Source organism: Zootoca vivipara, chromosome 17 (genome assembly GCF_963506605.1).
Source record: "Zootoca vivipara chromosome 17, rZooViv1.1, whole genome shotgun sequence".
Classification (NCBI taxonomy): domain Eukaryota; kingdom Metazoa; phylum Chordata; class Lepidosauria; order Squamata; family Lacertidae; genus Zootoca; species Zootoca vivipara.
This window is the reverse complement of record NC_083292.1, coordinates 39,098,999-39,115,219: the sequence shown is the minus strand read 5'-3', so window position 1 is coordinate 39,115,219 and position 16,221 is coordinate 39,098,999. Positions and strand designations below refer to the sequence as shown.

At 41.1% G+C, this 16,221-nt stretch overlaps 1 protein-coding gene across 1 annotated transcript; it reads right to left on the bottom strand.

Moving 5' to 3' along the window:
* Positions 1 to 713: 713 nt before the first annotated feature.
* Positions 714 to 15,516, bottom strand: HORMAD1 (HORMA domain containing 1). The gene is made up of 13 exons (XM_035097632.2): positions 15,469 to 15,516; positions 15,121 to 15,265; positions 14,546 to 14,609; positions 10,561 to 10,597; positions 10,413 to 10,433; positions 10,275 to 10,301; positions 8,252 to 8,319; positions 7,171 to 7,322; positions 6,838 to 7,067; positions 6,612 to 6,678; positions 5,715 to 5,791; positions 5,315 to 5,398; positions 714 to 794 (listed from the first exon to the last, which is right to left on the bottom strand). Exons 1-13 carry the CDS (start codon positions 15,499 to 15,501, stop codon positions 714 to 716), a joined length of 1,086 nt encoding a protein of 361 aa, XP_034953523.1. The 5' UTR covers positions 15,502 to 15,516.
* Positions 15,517 to 16,221: the final 705 nt, after the last annotated feature.

The window sequence follows — 16,221 nt, the reverse complement described above, 5'->3', positions numbered from 1 at the left end:
TGTGACATCTCATTCCACAGGACTTAGATGTGATTAACTTTTTCTGTGGATGAGGCTACTGGTTACAACATCCTTCCCAAAGCTGGTGCCCCCCCCCCATTTTTTGGACTACAACTCCCATCAGCCCTGGGACTGATGGGAGTTACAGTCCCAAAATCTAGGAGGCTGAGTTACAAACCTTTAGCTTTTTCCTTCTTTTAATTCACATGGCAGTAATAATATTGCCTGAAATTTTTCCATTTGGAATCAATTTATCATAGTTTGTTCTTAAGGACATTCCCCTCTGGCCCAATTTAAACTGCTGTTGGGTCTCATTTTCCCTGTGCATGCAACATTAAGCACACTTGAGATTCATTGCCCGGGCACACTGTACAGGTAACAGCTCAGAGCCCCAAATTTAATGTGAGCCTGGCTACATGAAATGCCACATGGGTATATTTTCTTGCATGCCCAATATTACATTTAAATCAGGCCTCAGATAAAGCAGCAGCTCTGTATCCATGCTGACAAGTGAAATTTTACAAGACTAGATTTTACATGTACCTGAATTAAAAGCCTGTACTCTTAACTGCAAATAAAAGCACTGAAAAATGTTGGATGGCTTTAACAGGTTAAAATATACCCCCTCTAAAACATCAAAATACTGGGTATAATGAGAAAAACATTCTAGGGAGGGGAGAAATGGGAAATAATAAACATTTGGAAGCCAATATCTAAATCCGCTCTTTTGGTTCACTAATTTTTCTCCGTTTGGGAACTGAGTCTTCACCAGAAGAGAATTCAAGATGATAAACCTTTTTTAAAAAAGACAATGAAGTATTATTTAGTCAAACTCAGAGTAGAACCATTAAAATCAACATACTGACTTACTCTAATGCACCTAAATATTGTCAGATAGAGCCTAATAATGCTGAGTTACAGAGAACAAATAACTTTGTGTCCTCTCTGCTGGTTTTTCAGTGAAGAGTTTGCTACAATTGCCCTATAAACCATTCATCTGTGATATGTCATTGATCAAATGGGAATTTCAATTCTATCTGATCAAATAGGAACTATGCACTTTAAATGAGCAGAGCTGTAAATCAGCCTTCCCCCCTCCCCATTGCCTGACACCAGCACCAGGCTGTCATGATGACCCTGGTGTCAGATTCCTCATCTGCAGGGGATGAGGACAAGGACTCTGAAGCAGAAGGGGAAAGGGCATGCAGGGCCAGCCCCAGAAGCACTCTCAGATGAACCTGATAGACCAGTGTGCCCCTACCCCAGTCTGAGGATGTGGCACTGCCATTCTGTCTCAGAGGACTCCCCTGCAGAAAACTCAGAAAGGCCTATAGCTCCCCTGCTCATCACAGTAGACCAGTGCCGAAGGCTGGGTCCTTTAAGTAGAGCAGCATCTTGCAGCACAGATGGCTATATCAATTAGACTGTCCCTGCCGCTGCCACTGCTGCTACGGTAATACTACTACTACTATATGACGTCTCCGTTTTAGCTTGTTCCTTGCAAGTGAAACCTCAGAGCTCCATGTTCCCCAGAGCACAGGATGAACCCTGCCTTGCATACACCCAGCCTGAATTTTTCCCCTCTTCTGGATTTTGCAGTGCTGTTCTCCAGCCAAGTATTGTGTACAAAAATGTGTACACTGCGACATAGTGCAAATATTATGCACAGATATTCTCCAGTATACACAAAAATGCGTATACTGGGACAAAGTGCATAAAAGTGCACAAATTAGTGAAAAGAACATACAAAAGAGCATTATGTTAGGAAAAATCGCTTTGCAAAAATGTGTATATTCTGCAAATGTGTATAAAAAGGTAAAGGACCCCTGGCCTGACAGTTAAGTCCAGTCGTGAATGACTCTGGGGTTGTGGTGCTCATCTTGCTTTACTGGCCAAGGGAGCCAAGGTTTGTCCACAGACAGTTTTTCCAGGTCATGTGGCCAGCATGACTAAGCCGCTTCTGGCGAAACCAGAGCAGCACATGGAAACGACGTTTACCTTCCTGCCGGAGCGGTACTTATTTATCTACTTGCACTTTGACGTGCTTTTAAACTGCTAGGGTGGCAGAAGCTGAGACTGAGCAACGGGAGCTCACCCCATCGGGAGCTCACCCCATCGTAGGGATTCAAACCACCGACCTTCCAGTCAGAAAGCCCTAGGCTCAGTGGTTTAGACCACAGCACTACCCAAATGTGTATATTAGAAGAAACTGGCACTGAAATGCAGATAAATTTTCATGAGGACTTTAAAAAAGATTTTCACAATTACCACTCACTCTTCCAAGCAGTGGGCAGGGTTTGCGACTTGGCGTGGGCTTCCTGTGCCAGGGTGACACCCTTTTTGGTTGCTGGCTGTTGCTCCACCCCTTCCCCGGCTATCCAATCGGCTGCCGGCTGGGGGGCAAAGCAAAGACCAGGTAGTGCAGGCTCCAGCCGACCATCTCTCCATTCAGTTTTTGGAGACGTGGAAATGTGGAGAAATCAACTGAAGGCTGGAAAAATTGGGGGGAATTGGGGGAAACTAAAACTGTCAGACTTGCCCATCCCTAACAGCAGGTAATACTCACCATTGACCTAGATCTCAGGGCAAACAGGTTATGAAAAAGCAGGCCATAGAACTCACTACCTGCCAGGTATACCTTGCTCCAACCAAGCTTTAACTAGCAGAGCCAAAAACAGCAAGTCCAGAAAAAGCAAAAACTTGTGTGTAGGAAAAGGATGTCACCATACTGGTTTCTGGAGCTGTCTTGCAACGTAAGTGGTTGAGAGTCCTCATTGCACAAGTTGTATTGAAGAGACATATATTTTAAACTGTCTATCTCTCGGCAATTGTTTGAGCATCCCTGGGTTATTTGCCCCTCTCTCATTTTGGGAACTGCTGTTTCTGCTCTGGTTAGCCTCTCTGCCTGTGAAACAGACGCTTTGAAGATGCAGACTGGGTGACAGCCAGCACTGTCTGCACCTTCAGAGGCTCCAGCTGGCAGGGAGAATCCAGAAGAAAGAAACACATCCCACCTCCACAAACCACATTTTGTTCTGTGCAGCCTCATTTGTTCACTATAATGGCTGCAATTGAAGGCATCATTTTGTCCACTTAAGGCCACAGTCCTAGGCACCATTTGAACCCCAATGAAGCACAGTGGGACTTCACCAAGTAAACATGCCAAGGGCAAGGTTGCACATCAGGTCTCACTCAAATCAACAGGACTGACATGAGTGAAAACACAGTGGATGATGGCCCTAAAAAATCACCTAATTTTCCAATATTGTAATTGCCCCTTAACAAACAGTAGTGACAAACCAAGGCTTCTGGTTTTGCATAGAAACGCTGGATTCATAAAGACTGGAGATGGGGGCACCCACAGTAAGAACTTGTTACTTTCCTCATAATGCATGGAAATAACTTACTGGCTTGCCCGATTCTGAGTTTCTTCTTTTCTGGGTTTCTCTGGGACACTTTGCTGCTAAATGATTTTTGTTGCTGCATCCCTCATCACCCTTGACAGAGACAGAAGAACCGTTAGCTCCAGGAGAGAGGTCTGCAGATGGCTATTAAGAAGCATGCTGTGCATCCGTAGGCTGTTACTCTTCCTCAACGTGTGTTAAAAAATTAATGAAGGACTCTTTAAGAGTGGCGACAGTAAGGGCAAGTCTTAGCTTGGTCATGACAACATTATGATTTACTTTCACCGCTGTATATCTGAAGGGCATTTCCTAAGATGCTGATTCTGGTGGAATCTTCCCCCACAATGTCTATAAGGTGAAAATGTCAGTAAAGCAACTGGCAGGTGCCTACGAAGGTATGTTTCTGTACCGAACAGAGTGAAACTAGAAGAGGAGTGAGGGTAGAAACAACCTTACTCTGATGCACAGAGAGTGGGGATGGTCCCTCATAGTGTCTGTAAAAGAGATGAGCTGAATTCTTTACAAAACTTTTTCAGCTCAAAAGCAGGAGCTTCTGGGTTGTATGGTTTCATGCAACTTTCTTCCTAGGTTTCAGAGTCCAAGGCCTCTTCAGAAGCACAAACTCTCAAAAACTTGTAGTAATCTAGTCCTGCAGCTTGTACAAAACTCAGCTTCTTACACTTTTAACATTACCTCCCTCAAAATATTGCTATGGATAACAATAGCTTTGTCTATCTTTCACAAAGCCTAAGCTCTGGTATTTTATTGTTGAAAATAAACTAATGAATATGCTGCCCCACTGGTGCTACTACTATTTATAATAAATGTTTAGGTTACCTCCAGACTGTTATTATTTTGTGGGGCGGATTCAATGGCATATCAGGAATATAGCTTTGTGCAATTAAAGTTGATTTAAAGCACTCTGGAGCAACAAATCCACTTAAAAAAGACAGCAGACCCTTTGTGGTAAGGAAAGTGAAGGGAAATGCACTAAAAAAGTGTGGGATGAATGATCAATTGATGGGAAGCAGTATATAACCTCCCTGTAAACAAATCAGGATAAATGCTCAATTAATAGGGCATCTGAAGGAGCCCTTGAAGGTAAAGGGACCCCTGACTGTTAGGTCCAGTCGCAGACGACTCTGGGGTTGTGGTGCTCATCTTGCTTTATTGGCCAAGGGAGCCGACGTACAGCTTCCGGGTCATGTGGCCAGCATGACTAAGCCGCTTCTGGCGAACCAGAGCAGCGCACGGAAACGCTGTTTACCTTCCCGCCTGAGTGGTACCTATTTATCTACTTGCACTTTGACATGCTTTTGAACTGCTAGGTTGGCAGGAGCTGGGACTGAACAACAGGAGCTCACCCCATTGTGGGGATTCGAACCTCCAACCTTCCGATCGGCAACCCCAGGCTCAGTGGTTTAGACCACACGCCACCCACGTCCCTTTGAATGAGCCCTTAGTTAGTGCCCAAACATGTTGGACATGAACACGACAATGGCATGGCATTGGTACTGGAGTCTAAATCAAATATTTTCCAAGAGCTCAGTATGAAGCTGTGAGAAGAAATCTGGGCTGTGATGCTGATCACCCAGGTTCAGCTATGCAGCTTATCATGTGGCCTTACAAAAATCACAACCTTGCTGGGCGGATAACTAAGGCAATGCATTTGGAGTACTATCAGGGGGGGGGTGCTATGGAAATAAATGAATACATTTAAAAATAATAGAATTAATAATCATCCTGACTCCAACTTGTGCAACAGTAGCAAAATTGAGGTGACCTGAAAACTGAGCTAAGCCTTAAAGAACAGGGTTTGTATTGTAAAAATCTAAGTTATGCATCCCTTAAATTTTTTTTATCTCATTCAGATCATGCAACAGAATACTTATTTTAAAAATGACATTAACTGTGTTGCCTTTAAACTTCCTTCCACTTCGGGTCTTTCCCTCAGCTACTACAAGTTCTGATGTCTTATTAATTAGATGTTCCACCTAAAAAGAAAGAAAGAAAGAAAGAAAGAAAGAAAGAAAGAAAGAAAGAAAGAGTTTTTGTTTTTTAAAAAAGAACAGCTTTGCTTGGGCTCTTGGAATGAGGACAAACATACCTACACAGTTTTGTATGTGATTTTGCCATATATACACCCATACAAACAATATCTACATACATTTTGCAGGAACTCTTCCACTAATTATCAGATTGTGTTGCACTTGTTAAATCTAGTAAACATTTATCCAGCCACAAAAAAGTAAATCCAGAAAACTAAATGAGAACAAAACATTGGTATAGAATGAAAAGACAGCTTTATACCTGAGAACTATTGATGGAGAGAGTTTGGCTATCTTCTATCCTCATGTCTTCATCTTCTTCACACACTAAATTAAGTTCTGGGAATGGCATTGGAAGAAAATTGTACAAATCCTCAGAACACTGAATAAACAAAACAGTTTATATTTCTGTACATAAGTTCTTAAAAGGGGATTGACAGATACATTGACAAGGCTCTAGTCTTCTCTGAGTGAGAGGCAGGCCTCCTCCAGAAGGTACAGGCAGTTGCTAAGGAGACAAAAACTGCTGAAGATATTAACTGTGAGGGATGTGATCCTTTCTCCCCTGCTGTCATTGCAAGTTCAGGATGTGAAAATAGTCTAAACATGTGGGAAGGTTCATTCATGGGGGAAAGGACATTGCTAAGTGGTAGAGCACACATATTGCATGCAGAAGGTCCCAGGTTCAATCTTTGGCACCTCCAGTTAAGCATGGGAACAACTTCTACCTGAAATCCTGTGGAGCCACTTCCCATTGGTGTGTAGACAGTACTAAGCTAGATGAACCAATTAATGTGACTTAGTCTAAGGCAGCTTCCTAATTTTCTAAAAGCAAGGGTTGTAGCTCAGTGGTAGAGCATCTGATGTCCAGGTTCAATCTCTGGCATCTCCAAGAGCTGGGAATGACCTCTTGCCTGAAACCCTGAAAAGTCATTGGCAGTCAGTGTAGGCAATACTGGGCTAGATGGACCAATGGTCTGACTTGGTATTTAGCAGCTTCCTGTGTTCCTATCTTCTAATCCAAGTCCTGAGCAGAGTGTCATGCACAGTTTCATAAAATTAAAGAGGCGTGCCGAAAAGGTGTTGCCATGGAGAACACATCGCCGTGTACCAATATGAAAGCAAAACACTCCTACAATAGATAACATGCTCTGTGTACCTTTAGTATGTGGAGCCCTGTGTGTGTTTTTCTGCTCCCTCATTCTGTTTTCTGCAATAAAATCTTCCTGTGTAAAGAACACAAAAAAGAACATCTTCAACAAAGCTAAAATGTACCTGTAAAAGCATTTTGTTAAGGATAGGCATTGCAAATGCTGTCAAAATTTCAAATAATAAGAACTCCATACATCATTACAAAACTATAAAAATAATTTTTAAACCCTTACATCCATTTTATCAAGATGCTGTGGCTTTGTGGAAGTCAGTGCCTTCCCTTGCCTGAATAAGTCTGCATCGATGCACTCCATTCGATCTTTTTCTGTCGTCACTTTAACTTTCAATATATGAAAAGGGGTTGGAACCTCACCAACACTTAGGTACATTGGCTCCCCCTCGAATGCCACTGCTTCACAATGACCCTCTTTGAATCCTGGAGGGTGGTAATCAGGAGGTGTAACTAAAAAGGAAAGTTGGTGATATTCCATAATGGGAAACATTTGTTTCATCAGCAATTATTCTGACATATTGATGTTGAACAGAATTAAAATTTGAAATGGTACCTTCATCATAATAGAACAGCTTCATCGTCAGACAGAGATCATCAGGCAGAGGGCCCAGGTTCTGCATCAGGACATAAATCTTTCGTATCATCACGATACTATCTTTCTTAGTACTTGTACACGTGCTGTTGGAATTACTTCCATTGTTTTTACTAGAAAAAAACAAAACCATCCATTATTTGAAAGTAAGGGCAGCTAGCAATATTGGAAATGGAAACAGGAGCCTTCTTACATTCCTAGCCCTACTGTCTCGTTTTAAAAGAAAATTAAATTTAAAAATATCTTTATATGTTATTAAACATAAAATCAACATAAATCAACATACCACCAAATACACCAAAAAAAATCCAAATTATACAAAATTAAACAAACTTATAATACAAAAAGAAAGGAAAAGGAAAAGAAAAAAAATCTAAGAAAACAGGAAAAAACAATGAAAAGAACATAAAACACAGTAAACTTCCCAGCACTTCCATATCAGTTCCCTATTTACAAATAAACTAGAGTGGCTTTACTCTCCTTCTTCCCATTCTCCACTCTCCTGATCTGTCTAAGCAACATGCCCCAGCTCACCATGGTTTAAAGCAGTCAGGACTCTGAGCCTGATCTATCTCTGAGCCTGATCTAAACTAGATAACAATGGCATCATTACACGACTCCCCACATACAAACACATGGTAAAGTATTTAAGAAATTTAAAAATGCATGTTTGGGTTAAAGGTAGGTCATGGGCTGAAAATGCTGAAGACAATTGTTTAAAGTATCTATATTCTGGAAGTCAAATCCATTAGGTACAGGAGAAATTGGGAACTGATAAAATTGCATATTTGCTATTTGACAATATTTCCTGAGCCTTTCTAATAAATGTGACTAGAAACCAATTGAGGGCTGATTGTTATTAAACATTTGTTCTGCAGTAATTAAATGCCTTCTCTTTGGTGAACAAGGGGACGTATTAACATCCAGTTTCTAGAATCAAAGAATACATTTTGGCTTTTCTCAGCTTGCTAGAACAGCCTGGCAGTGAAATGTCTTGTATAAGTGCCTGATGAAAACAGTGGGGTGGGAGAGGAGAGAATACCTTGTGAAATCCATAGATGGTCCTTGATCGCTGTATTTGATCTTAAATTGGTAGCACTCTGTAACAGTCTAAACACAAAACATAGTAGTTACGTATCAAGTGCCTAAAATTGGAAACAGCGAGCAGAATGCAGCACCAAGTCTAACAAATCCTCCGACTTTGAATGTCCTCCAGTAAGCTCAGGGTGGAGGACATGGGTTCTCTTTCCCCTGTTTTATTGTCATAACAACACAGTGAGGTAGGTTAGGCAGAACACGAGTGACAGGTCCTGAAGTGAGTTTCATGGCTGAGTGGGGAGTTGAATCCATGTCTCCACAATCTGAATCTACTACTTTGGCTCTCAGTAGTAATGTATACTGATAGTTAATACTTTTAAACTCATTGTATCTAAACTCATTGTATCTAAAGTGAACAAGCAATATGGATACTTAACTGCAATACTGAAAGTAATGGGTTGTATCTGGTGTTGGTCCGCGGCTAGACCCACTGAAATTAATCAACATGACTAACTTATGTACATCAAATTCAACAGGTTTACTCTAAGTAGAAACTAGCTGGATACCACTCATTGGACTGAAATCTCTTTTAGAGCCTTTGATGATAGAAAGCCTGGGTTTGACTCTTTTAAAGAGACTTCTTCCAGAGTGGATGTTAATGATGGCTTCCAGGCCACCCAAACTGTCAATTCACAAGCCAAACCAGCAATTTGTTTCAAGGCTTCTCTACACCATTCACTTTCATGGAAGAAAGATCCACTTGCTTTAAACAACATCGGTATAAAAAAGGGAATGTCCTTCATCATGGAGTTTTATTTGATGCTGGCCTAAGTACTGCAATCCAGTTTGAATCCCTTTTTCATTACTAGCTTTCCTTTGTGATCATTTGGATATTCTTTTTTAACAAACAATGCACTTTTCTAATGGAATTAGGGTCAGCAGAAGCAAATAATAAGAGAAAAGATTGCCATAAAGTTTGGGCTGCAATATTTCAATATTTCTTCTGCTGCTCCAGAGAAGCGGACACGGAGCAATGGATTCAAACTACGTACAAGAAAGAAGATTCCACCTAAACATTAGAAAGAACTTCCTGACAGTAAGAGCTGTTCGACAGTGGAATTTGCTATCATCAAGGAGTGTGGTGGAGTCTCCTTGTTTGGAGGTATTTAAGCAGAGGCTTGGCAGGCATATGTCAAGAATGCTTTGATGGTGTTTCCTGCTTGGCAGGGGGTTGGACTGGATTGCCCTTGTGGTCTCTTCCAACTCTATGATTCTATGATTTAATACGTAGAATAAATCTTTTTAAATATTATTCTAATTATCACATCAAATAGAGGAAGAGTGACACCTAGTGGCTGGATTTGTTTATCCTTATCTGTGGCAAGGAATATGCCTGGGGAAGAGAACTTGCGGTTCTCCAGATGCTGTTGGACTCCCAACTCCCATCAGCCTCAGCCAGCCTGGAAAATCATCTGTTATGATGGGAGTTGTAGTCCAGCAACACCTGGACTGCCACAGGTTTCCCACCTCAGCAATATACACTTAATACACTCTTCCCTTGTTCCCAAAGAAAGGAAGAGTCAAACTAGACAATTAGTGATTGGCTCTCCTGAAGTTTCCTCCCCACCTAATCCTTTAACCAAGGGGATGAATTAGATGAGGACAGCAGCCGCTGGTTTCCCCCCAAACAATATATTCCCAATCTGAATCCACCACTTTTATAAAACTGGTTGCAGTAGTGTTTGAAAAAGGAAGCGGTGTTGGAATGTAGAGATGATGAGAAAATAGTCCAATTACAGTAAATTTCAGAAACCATTCCCTTCAAATGGCTGTTTAATGATTTCTATTAGAGGTGTCCTTTGATCTTTCATAGTGGTCACTGTCAGATACACTGAATGATCTTACAATCCACATTTGTCGACATGTGTCTCTTTCAGCATGTCTCTTCATCAAAAGTATGTATTGATCCAGGACAAAACATCTGCAATATAAAATGTGCATTTATGAATGCAATATCATAAACTTACCTGAGGATCTTCCTGGTTGGTGTAGACCTGTATTTAAAAGATAAACAACATAATCAGGACTATACCAAATACAATACAGCATATGAAGTATTAATTAATTTTGAAATGTGGACGTGTATAAATATATATGAAACTTACCGCTAAAACGATTGATCTGAGCTATTTACCCAAAACAATAAAGAAAATAAATTAGAAGCATTATAGTGTGTTTACTATAATGAAAATTGCTAAGATGAATCTGTGAATGCACAGTTGCTCATTAAAGATAAAACCATATATAACTTACATATTTTTTCTGCATTGCATCATAGCATCCCAGCATCCTGTAAAAATCATAAAATGCTACTGCTTCACACAAGTATATGCATTTTGGGTTTTTTAATCCCACTCATCTGTATCTATTGTGCAATTTTTCAATCCTGCTTTTATTCATTAAATGCTTACCATTATTTTATGGGCCTGACAAAGACAGCAATTGTGATTCCTATTTACACTGGGTGAAATCCTCAACCACACACACACACACACACACACACAAAAAAAAACCCCTTTAATCTCTAGCCAGCACCCTGAAGCCAAAATCTGCTTTGGCCACATCACTGTCCCTTAAATCTCTGAAATGCCTTCCTCTCCACTTCTGAATCCTGTGTTGTTGTTGTTTAGTCGTTTAGTCGTGTCCGACTCTTCGTGACCCCATGGACCATAGCACACCAGGCACTCCTGTCTTGCACTGCCTCCCGTAGTTTGGTCAAACTCATGTTCGTAGCTTCGAGAACACTGTCCAACCATCTTGTCCTCTGTCGTCCCCTTCTCCTAGTGCCCTCAATCTTTCCCAACATCAGGGTCTTTTCCAAGGATTCTTCTCTTCTCATGAGGTGGCCAAAGTATTGGAGGCTCAGCTTCACGATCTGTCCTTCCAGGGAGCACTCAGGGCTGATTTCCTTAAGAATTGATAGGTTTGATCTTCTAGCAGTCCATGGGACTCTCAAGAGTCTCCTCCAGCACCATAATTCAAAAGCATCAATTCTTTGGCGATCAGCCTTCTTTATGGTCCAGCTCTCACTTCCATACATCACTACTGGGAAAACCATAGCTTTAACTATACGGACCTTTGTCGGCAAGGTGATGTCTCTGCTTTTTAAGATGCTGTCTAGGTTTGACATTGCTTTTCTCCCAAGAAGCAGGCGTCTTTTAATTTCGTGACTGCTGTCACCATCTGCAGTGATCAAGGAGCCCAAGAAAGTAAAATCTCTCACTGCCTCCATTTCTTCCCCTTCTATTTGCCAGGAGGTGATGGGACCAGTGGCCATGATCTTGGTTTTTTTGATGTTCAGCTTCAGACCATATTTTGCGCTCTCCTCTGTCACCCTCATTAAAAGGTTCTTTAATTCCTCCTCACTTTCTGCCATCAAGGTTGTGTCATCTGCATATCTGAGGTTGTTGATATTTCTTCCGGCAATCTTAATTCCTGCTTGGGAATCATCTAGTCCAGCCTTTCGCATGATGAATTCTGCATATAAGTTAAATAAGCAGGGAGACAATATACAACCTTGTCGTACTCCTTTCCCAATTTTGAACCAATCAGTTGTTCCATATCCAGTTCTAACTGTAGCTTCTTGTCCCACATAGAGATTTCTCAGGAGACAGATGAGGTGATCAGGCACTCCCATTTCTTTAAGAACTTGCCATAGTTTGCTGTGGTCGACACAGTCAAAGGCTTTTGCATAGTCAATGAAGCAGAAGTAGACGTTTTTCTGGAACTCTCTAGCTTTCTCCATAATCCAGCGCATGTTTGCTATTTGGTCTCTGGTTCCTCTGCCCTTTCGAAATCCAGCTTGCACTTCTGGGAGTTCTCGGTCCACATACTGCCTAAGCCTGCCTTGTAGAATTTTAAGCATAACCTTGCTAGCGTGTGAAATGAGCGCAATTGTGCGGTAGTTGGAGCATTCTTTGGCACTGCCCTTCTTTGGAATTGGGATGTAGACTGATCTTCTCCAATCCTCTGGCCATTGCTGAGTTTTCCAAACTTGCTGGCATATTGGGTGTAGCACCTTAACAGCATCATCTTTTAAAATTTTAAATAGTTCAGCTGGAATATCATCACTTCCACTGGCTTTGTTATTAGCAGTGCTTTCTAAGGCCCATTTGACTTCACTCTCCAAGATGTCTGGCTCAAGGTCAGCAACCACACTACCTGGGGTGTACGAGACCTCCATATCTTTCTGGTATAATTCCTCCTGTACTAGCCCCTTTATCATTCCACTCTTCTCCCCAGAAAAATCCCCACCTACAGTATGTCCATTTATCCTCCAGCTCTATCACTCTGAAATGTCTGAAGTTCTTCTGCTCTCTTAAATGACATTTTTGTTCTTCTCTTAGTCCTTCTGAAGCCTGGAACTGTTTCCCAGAATGCCACCATCATGCCACCTCTCTTACTTCCTTTAAATCTTAGCCTTCCCATTCCCTCATCTGTACTATACATTTAAAGCAGTATCATACCATTCTGATGAAACAGTCATTGATTCTTTCAAAGAGTCCAGTGAAATGTTCGCCTCTCAGAGCTACAATTTAAGAAGTTCCACTCTGGAACTTCTTAATCTCTGTGAGGGGTATGGTGGGAACTTCTTAATCTCTGTGAGGGGTATGGTAGGACGGGGAGTCTCCTAACAATTCTCAGCACCCTTAGAATCATAGAATCATAGAGTTGGAAGAGGCCACAAGGGCCATCCAGTCCAACCCCCTGCCAAGCAGGAAACACCATCAAAGCATTCTTGACATATGGCTGTCAAGCCTCTGCTTAAAGACCTCCAAAGAAGGAGACTCCACCACACTCCTTGGTAGCAAATTCCACTGTCGAACAGCTCTTACTGTCAGGAAGTTCTTCCTAATGTTTAGGTGGAATCTTCTTTCTTGAAGTTTGAATCCATTGCTCCGTGTCCGCTTCTCTGGAGCAGCAGAAAACAATCTTTCTCCCTCCTCCATGACATCCTTTCATATATTTGAACATGGCTATCATATCACCCCTTAACCTTCTCTTCTCCAGGCTAAACATACCCAGCTCCCTAAGCCGTTCCTCATAAGGCATCGTTTCCAGGCCTTTGACCATTTTGGTTGCCCTCAGTGCTAAGGATATTTTGGGTGAAGCTATGACTGTCTAAAGTGGTATGATACAGTACTGTTTTAAATGTATAGTGCAGTGTTAGAAAGCTAGGAGCTATATGGTACTGTAATAAGCAAAATCGCCGAAGAATTGATGCTTTTGAATTATGGTGCTGGAGGAGACTCTTGAGAGTCCCATGGACTGCAAGAAGATCAAACCTATCAATTCTTAAGGAAATCAGCCCTGAGTGCTCCCTGGAAGGACAGATCGTGAAGCTGAGGCTCCAATACTTTGGCCACCTCATGAGAAGAGAAGAATCCTTGGAAAAGACCCTGATGTTGGGAAAGATTGAGGGCACTAGGAGAAGGGGACGTCAGAGGACAAGATGGTTGGACAGTGTTCTCGAAGCTACGAACATGAGTTTGACCAAACTGCGGGAGGCAGTGCAAGACAGGAGTGCCTGGCGTGCTATGGTCCATGGGGTCACGAAGAGTCGGATACGACTAAACGACTAAACAACAATAAGCAAAAATCTTATCACAGTACCTTAAATCTAGGTTATGGGTGCAACAACTGAAAGTCTAGGTGTGCTTTTTTTTAATAACAATAATACAAAGCTAGAAATTAACTGCAGCTAAAATATTATGTTCATTTTTCATATGGTCTAGTCCTTCCCCTGCCCATACCCCTAATAATCTTAAGAGGGTCTCCTCTCCAGTCTTCAGAGAGTGGCTGGAAGTGGGGAGGAAAAGGTCCTCCTTTCCTTCCACTCTGCCGTTTTAATCTGAAATCTTAGGCGCAGTACTGCACCCAGAGCTCAGAAACTGCTCACGTTAATGAAATTCCCTGTCGCAAAATGCGCCTTTAACAACGGGAGTTTTGAACCCTGGTATTTTACTCTTTCTTGGAAGCCGCCCAGAGTGACTGGGGAAACCCAGCCGGAATGGGCGGGGTACAAATAAATAAATAAATAAATAATAATAATAATTATGCAGATGGGGCAGCACATAGCACCAAACCTAAGTACATATATGTCACCTATTGTTCCTTGTTCAAACCTGCCTCCATTTCCCTTCATCTGTTTTCTCATGTTGAATTACAGACTGTAAGCTCCCTGCAATAAGGACCTATTCTCTAATTATTTGCAAAGTGGAAACCACAAACAACCTACCATTTCACCAGCTGACTGGAGCCAGGGCAGTTTTTATCTTCCCGCAGTATTTTCACACGGAGGTCTTAAAATACAATCAAAATACATTTGATAAATCTTAACTACAACATTGTTAATGCAATTATTGACAACTTTTTTCTGTTCTTTACACAAGCACAGAATGGAAAGGGAGAATCACTCAAGAGCTCAGTTGGCAACAATAACCCTGCACTTTCAAATAATTATTTGATTACGTTTTTGTATATTTTAAGGATGGTCCTATATTGATTGCATGGTTTTATTGTTTTGGGGGATTGCACCCTGCTATGGGATCATATTCTGCTGGAAAGCAGGTCACAAATGTTTATAAGTAAATACATAATAATAGAAAAATTCCTTCCAGTAGCACCTAATTTATTTTCTTTCGACTACGGCAGACCAACACAGCTACCTACCTGTACATAATAATAGCTTAATGCTCAGGTACCGTACTTTTTCTGGGGTATCACTATGTAGCAACTTCTGAAGATCACACGTCTGGTGTGTTTATCAGCTACACTACAGAGAAAGTTTGTTCTTTGTGGAAAAGCCATTACCATCAATATATCTTGTTCCATATGCACTTTCTGGAAATATCCCTCTTAGGTAGGTAATGCAGGATACAGCTATTGCCAACATTCTTTTCACTAATACTAGAGATTGCTGCTCAGTTGATATTTTGTTGGGAAATATTATTTCACTCTAAAATGTAAAGAAGAAAGAATTAAGAAGAGCATGGATTCAGATTACAGTAGTTCTACACATTCTTATGTCAATAAATATGCAACCTCACTGCTACCTTCTGTGCATCAGTTGACCTAAACAAAATGGTTACCATAAACATATAATTACTGTAATAAAAAAAACTTATTAAAGGAAATTAAATTTTTAAAATTGAACTATACCAGAGAGGTTCTTTGCTTCTGGGCAGTTGCCATATTTCCTGTTCTTTCTGAACTATTCTCTCAAGTCACCTGTCGATGAAAAATGTTGTGTTAGTATATACAGTGTTTTGGTGAGAAATTCCAGTTTCTGAATTTAACATATGACTGATCGTGTAAAAACATTTGTTGCTCCTGGGAGTAGACTCTTTTTGTAAAATGCCCCACTTGGTTTAAAATGAACACTTTATTTATTTAATATGTATTTATTTATTATTAAAATGCTTTACGTTCCCTCTAATATCACAGATGAAGTTTTAATAATTTTAGACTATATTTTATTGATTGTAATTTTTTTCTGCTGGGACCATACCTCTTCTCCCCTGCCCTACGCGCTCCTTGAGGGTAGAAACCAGCTCTCTACTCAGAGTAGAGTCATTTGAAATTAATGACCATGACTAGCTTCAATGTATTCATTTCAGTCTACTCTGAGTAGAACTGAGTTGGATACAACCCAGAGTGTTCTTGGCCTGGCTGAAATGTGTTTTTGACCTGTGACTGTGCGCATGCCTATATATATATATATATATATATATATATATATATATGGAATAAATAAATAGAGAAGCATGGAAGGGACCCCGAGGGTCATCTGGTCCAACCCCCAGCAATGCAGGAATCTCAGCTAAAGCCTCCATGACAGACGGCCACCCAACCTCTGCTTAAAAATGTGTGGGTCTGCGCAGGAGAAATGTGTGGGTGTGCGCAGGAACACTA